The following is an 11,536-nucleotide window of genomic DNA, read 5'->3' as shown; positions in this document are numbered from 1 at the left end:
CTAATGAGTAAGGAATCAGGGGGTGGGGTCCTCCGGGGGTGAGGAGGGGCACTGGGGCATCAGTCCCAGGCTGGGGCTCTTCCCGTCATTTCTCTCACACTCACCCACCCCACAGTCTCCCTGTTACCAAGAGAAGGCACAAGCCCTTGGGACAATATAAGCCCACTCTCATCTCTTCTTCTAGAGGGTGACATGGGCGCCCTGATCATATGTTTTATATGCCACTGACTCCCCACTGCCTGGAAGGGAATATATGCTCTGGAAGGATTTGTTGAATGAATGAGTGAATGAATGAGCAAGTCCTGTCTGGTGCCATTTCCTTCCCTCCTAGACGCCTTTTTTTTTTTTTTTGGCTTTAAGGTCCTGCAGTCCTAGATTCAAGTCCTGTCCCTTCAACTGACCCCATACAAGTCATTTCAACACTCAGATATTCAGCTTTCCCCTCTGTGAAATGGGAGGTCTGCGAAGGGCTACTGGGAAGATGAGATGAGACCACGTACGTGAACTTGTAACTGAACAGGCAGGACAAATGTGAGCTGGTTTTGGTACAGATGCTGCCACCACTGTCCCCACCTCTTTCACCAACAATCCCATCACCCCCAAACCTCCACGGGCATTTCTCCTGGTCCCCCAAATAACCACGCTGTCTCTAACTCCATTCAGTGCTTAAATTAAATTACATTTAATGGATTTTCAACCAGAGAAATCAGAAAGGAGATTCACAGCACTGAGTCAAGAAATGATTAACTAAAAAAAAAAAAAGGAATATATTAAGCTTCTGATTGAAAAAAAAGCAAACACTACCCTTCTCACACTCGCCCCTGTATTCTCAATGGCACACACGCATCCCCGCTCCCAGACACACGCCCACCCTTAGGCACACACTCATGTGTTCCCAAAGGCTGTCACACATTCCAAATACATACTCACTCACCCACATCCCCTTCCCCTGCCCAGGCTGGGTGGTGGAGGACCCTGCCCCTCCCTACCCACCCCCCTCACTAAAACAGCAAAGCCAGGCTAAATGCAGGGCTGGGGGACGCACACAGGACTCTCTGAGCTACACCGGAGCCAGAGGATGGAGAGGCCAAAGCAGCAGCCCTAGATGATTCTGTTCTCCAGGATGGTCAGCCGCTTGCTCACCGCTTCCAGTGGACTCAAGTTAAGGAGAGGGGCAGGCCAGCCACAGCAGGGCACGCATGGGTGTGATACCTGCACCCAGGAGCCCCACTTCCCGGTTCTTCCAGATTGCCCCTCTTTCTCTCACCCCACCCACCCACAAGGCTGCCCACCTGCTGTCCACAGAATGGTGCTTTCCAAAGGAACAGCAGTCCCTGTGAGCCCTGAGTGCCCAGCTGTGCTCACTGGCAGGTTCAGCCCTGCCGGGTCCCCCATCTAGCCCTGACAGCTGTCACCATGAGCCTGAGAAATGGACAGTCCACAGGACCCCATGTTTTCCTGATCGTGTCCCGGGCTCTCTGTGTACATTCGGTCCCAAGATCCTGGTGTCTGCCTCAGTTTCCTTCTGTGCCATCCAGGAGCTTCTGCTTTTGACAGGGTCAGTATCAGAGCCGTTGTCAGCCTGCCCAGGCAGATCCCAGCCCTTCTCCAGCAGCAGGCAGGCAACGGGGAGCCCACCCCACCTCGGCGTGCCAGAGGGCCTCCCAGTGCCCTGGCCCTCCTCCCCAACCCCTTCCCGCAGCAGCCTTGGGAAAGGATATGCTTCCTGGTCAGAGCCTGCAGCAGCCCCTCCACTTGGGTCTGGAATTTCACAATCGACTCGCAGGCACAAGGGTCTTCCTCTGGGGTGGGATAAGAAGGGAGGAAAGAGAAAGGAGACGGTGAATGACTGGGGGAGGGGGAACCGGTGGTGGTGGTCCAGGAGGACAGGGTATGCCCAGAGTCCTGGGGCAGACGGAGGCTGGAGGAGCTGAGGAAGCAGCCACTGAGAATTTTGGAGACAAAGTCCTTTTACAGATGAAACCAATGAGTGAAATAGTGTCAGAGCAAAGATGCAAAGCCCAGCCTGTCTAGCTCGGGAGTCGCTGCTCTTTACTACTAGAAAACAGCTAACAAGGTCACCAGGAAGGAGCTGGGGCATAACAGGGTTTGAATCCCGGTTAGTTCGGTTTTAACCAGTGCCCCACCCCTCCAGCCTTGGCTGTCCCATTTGCCATGGCCCAACCGAATAGGACTTAATGATTTCCTATTTGGAGAGCATTGGGGGCAGCAGGGACCACATACTCGATACATGTTCGCTGGGAGTGGGCCCTACTGGTCAGCCAACCCTTGGTGCCACCCCACCCCTGCCTTGCCCTGCCCATACCCAGCCCCAGAATGCTCCCTCCGAGCCGGCCCCGGCCCTGGCCCCACTCACCCACACAGATCTTCTTCTGCAACTTCTTGCCAATCTGGTTGATGGTCTTGAAGTCTGCCGAGTAGAAGTAGTGCTCTGCCACGGGCTCAGAGGCAATTTCCCTCAGCTCGTCCTCCACGGCGTTGCCCACGCCCACGGCAAACATCCTAAAGCCTGCCAGGAGGAACAAGAAGAGCCGGGCTGGCTGTGGGGGCAGGCAGCCAGGGGACACACACACACACACACACACACACACACACACACACACACCCTCTCCTGGTGGCTGGCTGGGGGGCAGGCAGCCAGGGGACACACACACACACACACACACACACACACACACACACACACACCCTCTCCTGGTGGCTGGCTGTGGGGGCAGGCAGCCAGGGGATGGACACACACACACACACACACACACACACACACACACACACCCTCTCCTGGTGGCTGGCTGGGGGGCAGGCAGCCAGGGGACACACACACACACACACACACACACACACACACCCCCTCTCCTGGTGGCTGGCTGTGGGGGCAGGCAGCCAGGGGATGGACACACACACACACACACACACACACACACACACCCTCTCCTGGTGGCTGGCTGGGGGGCAGGCAGCCAGGGGACACACACACACACACACACACACACACACACACCCTCTCCTGGTGGCTGGCTGGGGGGCAGGCAGCCAGGGGACACACACACACACACACACACACACACACACACACACACACCCTCTCCTGGTGGCTGGCTGTGGGGGCAGGCAGCCAGGGGATGGACACACACACACACACACACACCCTCTCCTGGTGGCTGGCTGGGGGGCAGGCAGCCAGGGGACACACACACACACACACACACACACACACACACCCCCTCTCCTGGTGGCTGGCTGTGGGGGCAGGCAGCCAGGGGATGGACACACACACACACACACACACACACACACACCCTCTCCTGGTGGCTGGCTGGGGGGCAGGCAGCCAGGGGACACACACACACACACACACACACACACACACACACACACACACACACCCTCTCCTGGTGGCTGGCTGTGGGGGCAGGCAGCCAGGGGACGGACACACACACACACACACACACACACACACACACACACACCCTCTCCTGGTGGCTGGCTGTGGGGGCAGGCAGCCAGGGGACGGACACACACACACACACACACACACACCCTCTCCTGGTGGCTGCTGGAATTGCAAGCACCACAAAGATACCAAGTAAATCAAGGTTTATGGAAGTTCTATCACATGTGAGACACTGTCCTGGGAGCTTGGTAGTGTTTTTTAACCCTCACAACCATCCATCTGGTGGTTATTATTATTATTATTCTCATGTAATAGGTGGTAAAACTGAGGCTCAGGCTTGTCCCAAAGCGGAACTGCCTTCCAACTGTCAGTGTGTACTCGAGAAGAAACATTCACCCGAAATAGCTCCAAGTTCCATCTACAAAGGGATCATCAGAACAACACACTTACTTTGGGGGTCCTCAGTTTTGTCATTCATAGAAGAGAGAGTTGGACTAGCCACTCCCTCCCCTTTCAAATTCACCTGGGGGTAGGGCACGAACCAAAGCACACATCAACGCAGACCTGGATGTGGCTGGGCAGCGCACACCACTGCCCACCAGCGATGCGCGGGGCCAGCCAGGCAGCACCTACCCAGGTCCTTGGCCTTCCTGGCCGCATCGTTAATGTAGTCCTGGCTCCGGCCGTCGGTGAAGACGATGCCCACCTTCTGGGCCCCCGGCCTGGCTCCGCTGGATACGGTGAAGGAGTTGTCGATGAGGTACTTGAGGGCAGCCCCGGTCATGGTGCCCTTCTCCATGTAGGACATGTCCCGCACGGCCGCCTTAATGTCCTTCTTGGTGTGGAAGCGGCCCAGCGGGAACTCCTGGCGCACAGAGCTCGAGTACTGCACCAGCCCCACCTGGGCCAGCTTGTCCGACACGTCCAACGTGTCCACGATCTGGTTGATGAACTTCTTCACCAGCTCAAAGTTCTCCGGCCGCACACTCTTGGATCCATCGATGAGGAAGACCAGGTCGGTGGCGGAGCTGCCAACGCCACCGCTGCAGACTGGGGAGGGAGGGAAGGCGAGGGGTGAAACGGGCCACTCACTGGGCACCCACCCCACACCACGCCCTCTGCCAGACCATTTACAGGGATTGCCCCATTTTGTCCTCAAAACTCCCTCTGCAAATCATCGGCCCCATTTTACAGTGTGGGAAACTGAAGCTCCAAAAGCTATTTAATCCCACAGCTCAGAATTGGTAGAGCCAAGATTCAATCTTGAGACTATGTGACTCCTTCCACCGCCTTCCACCTACCAGCCATTGTCATAAAAAGAAGGGCAGAAGTTAGGGGAGAAGAACTTTGCACGGACACCAAACCCTAGAAGGTCTCTGTCACCTTGAAGATTGGCCCAGAGGCAATGGGCAGGGAGGCTAAGGTGGGTGCCCCTCCTCCCCCCCCCTCCCAGGGCTTGCCTGTGCCCACCCCACTGACCATTGCAGGTCCTGCCATCACTGTTCAGGGTGAAGCCCTCACGGCAGGCACAGGTGTAGGAGCCGGGGGAGCTGACACACAGCTGCTCACAGTCATGGTCCCCTGTAGCACACAGGTCCGACACCACTACGGGGGACAGGAAGACTCAGAATCCCAGACTCACACGCCACTGGACATCCCAGCCAGGGTGCCCCTCGCTGACCGTGGAGATCAGGTCCCCTGAGGCCCTCAACTGGGGGAGGTCCAGGCCCCAGCCTCCCAGCTCAGGGCTAGAATCACTGCCCCAGGACCTGGCCACGCTAAAAGCAGAGAATGATAATGCTGACGATAAAAATAAAACTTCCTCCTCAAAAGATAAAGGCCACAAGGATGGCACTTTCTGTCAATTTTGTTCGCTGTTGAATCCCAGTGGCCAGAACAGTTCATGCAGCGATGAGCTCAGCGCCTAGCAGATGCTCAATAAAGAGACACCATGTATCATCTCTGCATTCTCACAGGTGCACACTCTTCTTACACCCCTATATATATGGGGGAAAGTCCTGGTCCTGGTCCCAACCCTACTGACTGGTCACATTCCACAGACGGCCCCCAGGCCCACCTCCCTCCTGTGAAGGACTCTGAGCCTTCCCCCAGCCCATGGCTCAGGTCCACCAGACCACCCCGCATCACAGAAGACCTTGGCACCCAACTATATCCCGGTCCCCCCTCCCCCCCCACAAACACACACAGGTTTTCTAGGCACTCCCCTTGCTGGGTTCCCGCCCCCCTTGATCCCTCCCTGGTCATGACAGGCCTCTTGGCTTTACCTCTTCCCAGCTCCTGGAACCTGTGTCTAACGACAGGCTCTAACCCGGCTCTACCTCAGTCACATCCAGGCTCCACGCCCAGCCTTGACCCCAACCCTCTCGGGCCCTGCCGTCAGCCCTGGCCTCGCCCCTGAGGCTGGCTCTACTCAGTCCCCGCCCAGTCCTGGCTACAGCTTCGTTCGGGTCCCGCCCTGACGTGGACGTACTGGTCCCGGAGCAGTCCCAGCCCCGCCCACTGCCCCGCCCAGTCTTGGCCACGCCCCTTCCCGCCTCCCCCACCCCACCCCACCCCCGCGCCCTGCCGGGTCCCCGCGCACCGCAGAAGGCCTCCTGGAATTTCTTGGACAACTTCTCGATGACGCTGTAACTCTCCACATAGTCGACATGCTCCTCTTGCGGCTCACTGGCGATCTGCCTCAGCGTGGCCTTGTCCACGCGGCCCACACCGATGGCAAACAGCTCCACGCCGCTGGCCCGGGCCCGCGCAGACACGTCCCGCACGCTGTCCTGGGGCCTCCCGTCGGTCACCACAATGACAACCTGAGGCACAAGAGGACGCGTATGAGGGCCAGGCCCCCCCTGCCCGCACTGGGCTGGGCCCCTTGGCCCTCTGGTGAGCCCTAAGGGACTTTTTTCCCCTGCAGAAGAGGAAACTGAGGCCCAGAGGGGCAGAGTGACTTGCCCAGGGTCACATCTTGTTGGTTGCAAGATCTGATTCTCTGACCAGGATGTGACTCCAGGGATGAGAACCTGGCTAGCCAAGGAGGAAACAGCTTTCTTCTAATGAAAGAGACCTGTCTGAGGTGTTCCCCGGTCTGACTAGGGCCTCTGGGCACAGGAATGTCTCCTCCCTCGGGCAGGCAGCTGCCTTGAGCAGAGCTGTGATAGTCTAAGGGCAGGACCGTGTCAGCCACACAAAATGGGGACCTCTGAGGACAGATCCGTGTTTCTACCCTGACATTGGAGGGGCCCCTGACGGCAGGACCATGGCTCCCTCAGGGGGGCCCCTGACGGCAGGGGGTTGCTGAGGACACAGGGTTGCTGGGTGATGTATCCAAATGAAAGCAGCCCTGACTGTGTCCCCTCCTGCGGCTCGTGGCTCCCAGCCCTGAGTGAGGCAGGGTTGCTCCCTGCAGCAGTGGACGAGGCAGCTGGGTGGTGGTGGAGAATTTCTCTGCCTTCAAGGCTGGTTTGCTCCCTGTTTGGCCTAAAGATAGCAGTTTAACCATTCACCATGCAGTCTGATTTTTGGCCATCAGAGGGCGGCCGAGGCTAACTAATGTTGGCTGCGTCCTCCAGTGGGGCCATCCCTGTGACTCCATGCCCTGGTAAGGCACCGTCCCGGGTGTAGAGCAGGTGGTACAGCGCTGTACCCATACAGATGCCCAGCAAATGGAAGGAAGCCACCGCCCTTTTCTCCCTCCACTCCCCAGGGCAATACCTGCCCCTTTCATAAAGGAAAAGAGTCCATCTGCCCGCATCCTACAAGTCCCCTCTGCTCTGTCCTTTGCGAAGAGGGGAGAGAAGGTGCCCCGGGCCCTGAGCCTCGCCCTCCTCAGCCCCTGCCTGGGCCAGTTGGGAAGCCCCGGCCCTCGCAGTTCTGGCCCTGTTTGGGATTTGGCTTCAATCCCACTCTGCTGCTTCTTGATTCTGGACCTGCTTCTACCTCCTGGTTCCCACCCTCGGCCCAGACACCTGACCCCCTGTTCGGGGTATGGTGGTTAAGACAGGCCTGGGTTAGCAGCACTGTTCTGCAAGTTTTGAGTGGGAGGATTCACCACAAGTTGCCGAGACACATTAGTCCCAACGCTCTGGACCCCTGGGGAGGATTCCTGCACAACCTCTTCCCCTCCAGAAGCCTGGGCTCCTGGCTCTGGAAACCTGGCTGTGACCTCTTCTGCCACATGCTGCCATGTTCCCGTGAGGCCATTGTCTCGAGTCCCTGCTACTCCCTCAACCTGGCTTTGAGACTTCCAGTACATCTTGTTGGATCCTCCCACAGGTGAATTCCAGGCTGAACCCATGATGGCTGATGCCAGGTCCCCCCAAGACCCTGCCAGAGAAGCCCTCTCTCCTCACGCGCCCACCCCAGGGCACTGGCCTGATGTGGGATGACCCACTGAACACTGGAGATGTGACAGCTACGAGTGTCGCCACCATTGCCTTCACCACCTCTCTCCATTAGGATCTCCCCTGGGCCACCACATGCTCCCAGCCACCTGGACCATGAGTCCCATGGAGCTTTTAAGTGGCCCCCGAAATAAGATCAATGGTCATTTCTTTGAGGGCTGGGATCATATACTACTATCTCTGTGGCACTATCTACCACTTATCATCTGGGCAAGTTGCTTAAGCTTCCCTGTACCTCAGTTTCCTCATCTATAAAATGGTAATACCATCTCTGAGCAGGATTATATTCACTCAGCACTCGTGTACACCAAGCATGGGGCTACAGAGTGAGGATTCAGAAGAGAGTAAAAAGAATAGCTCCCCTGGACCAGGGCTTGGGCAGGCACCTGGCGACACTGCCAGCCAGCAGGAGCTGGGATGGAGAAGTGCAGGGGCCTGCGGGGGACCACCCAGGGAGAGGGCGCAGGACCTGGTCGCAGGCCCAAGGCTGAGTCATGAAAATGTGCAATGCGTGCACAAGGTCTGCAAAATGCTCTGACCCTTACCTGGAGCCCTTGCTGACTGTGCAGCTGAGGGAACATGGCCTCAGTTTTCTGAGTCCCTGCCTTCCTAGGATTTTTTTTTCCTCCTAAGATTCTTAAATAAAAAATTACTGAAGGCTTACATGGGGTTTATGAGGTGCCAGGCACTGCTCTGAGCACTTTGTGCATATTAATACATTTCATGCTCATAACAGCCCCTTGAGTAGGTGTTATTATTATTCCCATTTTGCAGATGAGGAAACTAAGGCACAGTGAGATGAAGTAACTTCCCAGGGTGGCCCAAGTAGTATGGAGGAGCGAGGATATGACACCAGACAGGCTGGTGCAGTGTCCACGCCCTTCGCCATCCCAGAGTCTGGCCCATCTTGCTTCTGCAAAGCAAAGACCAAAGCTGAGGAGCCCAGGCTGAGTAAGCTGAAATAGTCAAGTTCCAGCCCGATTGTGAGCTCCCTGGGGCAGAGTTAAGGCAGGTTCAAAACCCAGCACTGCCTCTTACAGCTGGTGACCTCTGTCATATGACCTCCCCTCTTTGACCCTCAGTTTCCCCAACTGTGAAACAGAAACCTCAGAGGAGTGAGAATTAAATGTGTCTGCAAGCATCGTGCCCAGCGAGTGCCGGCACCCAGCGGAAGCCCCCTGATCGGCGGGAGCCCCCAGGGTGGAGGGCACCTACCTTGCTGATGTGGGGGGAGCTGGGGCGGCCGCCGTCGGCATCGCTGAAGGCCTTGGTGATGGCGAACTGGATGGCCAGGCCCGTCATGGTGCCCGTGGAGAGGGGCTGGATGCGACGCACGGCCTGCAGCAGCGCGGCCTTGGAGCCGTGGGCCCGCAGCGGGAACTCCTGCTTCACGGCGCTGGCGTAGTTGACCACGCCCACCCGCGTAGCGTTGGGCCCCACATCCAGCGACTCGATGACCTGGGACAGGAACACCTTCACCTTCTCAAACTCCACGGGTCGCACGCTGCGCGAGCTGTCCACCACAAACACCAGGTCCGTGGGCCGCGTCCGGCAGAGGGTCCCTGGAGGGGGTTGGGTGGGCGGAGGCAGAGAGCAAGGGGCAAAGGTCAGGAGGTTGGACCAGAAGACACTCAGGCAAAGGAGCTGGACTCAAGGCCGCAGCAGGTGCAGCCCAGACCTCAGCCAGGCTGGCCGGGTCCCCTTTCCCATGTGTGAACACTCAGGCAAGCAATTTGTCTGAGGTCCCACAGCTGGGCCTGGTAGGAAAGTCAAGGGTTCAAATCCTGGCTTTGGGCACGTCACTTCGCCTCTCTGAGTCTTGGTTTCTCACCTGCCCAATGAGGCAGACTGCCCCTTCCTTCAGAATCCCTGTGAGGATGGACAAAAAGGCATGTGGAGTGTAGGCAAGGGGCCTGGTGCGCAGTGGGTGATGGGGGGCGGGTTGGGACGGGGAAGGAGACAACGGTCTTGAAAGCACCCTGGTCAGGGTTCAGCCCCAGCTTGCTAGCGTCTGCCATGCAGAGCTCGTGCCTGTGTTTCCCGCTGAGCAGGAGGGCCTCTGAGGGTGGGCCCAGCCTCAAGGGCCAGAGCAGCGCCTGCCAACATTGGCCTCTTTCATCTGAGAATCAAAGCAGGCGGAACTCGCTTTGGAACCCCAGCGTGGAACCAGTTTTCCTCCAGCCAGTAGAGCCCGTGGGCGGGATTCCGCGGGCAGCGGAAAGAAGCAGGTGTTCCTGATGGCAGGCCTGGCAACCTGACCAGATGGGCCCCAAGACATGTCCAGAGAGGCAGTGTCTCTCTAGGCGCCCCTGGGAAGGGGGTCCCTGTGCTGGGAAGTGCACAGAGTCGGAGAGAGGCAGGCCTGGGTTCAAATCCCAGCTCAGTCCCTCTGTGGCCCTGGACAGCCTCGGGTTCTCCCCTGCCCAGTGGGGAAGACGGTACTTCCTGCCAGGTGCTGACCCTGGTGGGGCCTGAGGCCACGCCGCACTCCTAGAGAGGCCCTTCCCTCCCGGGCCCACACTGAGTCTGAAACAAGCAGAGCTGCTTCCAACAGAGAATGTGGAGAGAATTGGAAAAGGGAAGGTGTGCTTGGGGACCAGACCCCATGCCACAGTGCCTTAGGATGAGACCGTGGGCCTCTGAGTTCCTTGAGGAACTCACCCCACAGTCAGCTCCCTGTTCCCTACTAAGCTAAGGCCACAAACGAGGCCTGAACCTCAAAGAGGGAGAGGGAATTGGCCGAGCTGTACAGCGGTAGCTTAGGAGCCAATAGGCTCTGGAGCTGTCTCACTGTATGATCTAAGCAGGGCCTTCCTCTCCCCGCACGGTTTCCCCATCTGTACGGAAAGCATCAGGCATTCTAGGAATCGGTGCCCAAGGCTGAAACTCTGGGGGTAGCACAGCCCCTAAGGAGCCCAGTCTAGGACATGCTGGTGAAGGAGGAAGGGGCAGTTGGATCTTAGCCCCCAGATCTGCACTGGTCAAAGTGCCAGGAGCTCAGCCCTTGGCTTGTTGGTGCAGCTCCTGTCATCAGCCCACTCTGGGTAGCTTCTGCCCCAGGAGACCCCAGGGACCACCGTCCCTGGAACATGCATGGCCCCTGAGGGCAGCCTGGGGAGCTGAAAAACCCAAGGAGCACTCTGGGGCACCAGAGAAAGGTCCAGAGAGTCTCACTCATGTCCCCTGGCTGGACAGATAGAGGGTCATTCCCTGCCCTAGCCCTTCTCAATGCCATCAGCTCTGTTTGCTCCATGCTAGTCCACTGGCCACACCTGCCTCCCTGCCCCCCTCCCCATCCTGGATCCCATTTAGTCTCTGTCCGGATACCCAGCCCCACAGTCTATTGACTGGGACTGCTGGCACAGGGTCCCCCATCTCATGCGGGCCCCCTCACCTCTGGACTGGGGGGCCAGGCTCAGGGTGCCTGGGGCCTGGAGTAGCAGCAACAGGCCACAGAACACAAGGCTGGTGCCACGGAGGGCCCTCATGGTTCTGGCAGCGCAGGCGGCAGCAGACACAGTGGTGGGGGCCAGTGGGGTCCCAGTCTTATCAACCTCACCGCCCACCCAGCCTCCAGGCCAGGCGGCCCCCCGCTTACATGGGGGCAGCCTGTCCCTGGCCCCAGCCCCCCCTCAAGGGGTGGAGTTCTCACTGAATGGAGGTGTGTGTGCCGGGAGAGGGAGGGAGCCGCCTGGCCAGGACTCAAGAG

General features: G+C 58.3%; 1 protein-coding gene across 1 annotated transcript; it reads right to left on the bottom strand.

Moving 5' to 3' along the window:
- Positions 1-663: 663 nt before the first annotated feature.
- On the bottom strand, positions 664-11,315 carry MATN1 (matrilin 1). The gene is made up of 10 exons (XM_077130491.1): positions 11,222-11,315; positions 9,806-9,946; positions 9,043-9,389; positions 6,015-6,237; positions 4,892-5,017; positions 4,046-4,462; positions 2,378-2,530; positions 1,723-1,802; positions 1,046-1,152; positions 664-747 (listed from the first exon to the last, which is right to left on the bottom strand). Exons 1-9 carry the CDS (start codon positions 11,313-11,315, stop codon positions 1,102-1,104), a joined length of 1,632 nt encoding a protein of 543 aa, XP_076986606.1. The 3' UTR covers positions 664-747; positions 1,046-1,101.
- Between the last annotated feature and the right edge of the window lie 221 nt (positions 11,316-11,536).

The sequence above is a fragment of the Tamandua tetradactyla genome, chromosome 2 (assembly GCF_023851605.1).
Source record: "Tamandua tetradactyla isolate mTamTet1 chromosome 2, mTamTet1.pri, whole genome shotgun sequence".
NCBI classification, from domain to species: Eukaryota; Metazoa; Chordata; class Mammalia; order Pilosa; family Myrmecophagidae; genus Tamandua; species Tamandua tetradactyla.
Note: the sequence above shows the minus strand (reverse complement) of the source record. Positions and strands in the feature narration are given on the sequence as shown.

Coding starts and splice junctions, on each gene's coding strand:
- MATN1 (XM_077130491.1), bottom strand. CDS start 11,315: ATGAGGGCCCTCCGTGGCACCAGCCTTGTGTTCTGTGGCCTGTTGCTG. Junction 5,018..6,014: donor ATTCCAGGAGGCCTTCTGCG/GTGCGCGGGGAC, acceptor TGTCCCCCGTAG/TGGTGTCGGACCTGTGTGCT. Junction 4,463..4,891: donor TGATGGCAGGACCTGCAATG/GTCAGTGGGGTG, acceptor CTCCCTCCCCAG/TCTGCAGCGGTGGCGTTGGC.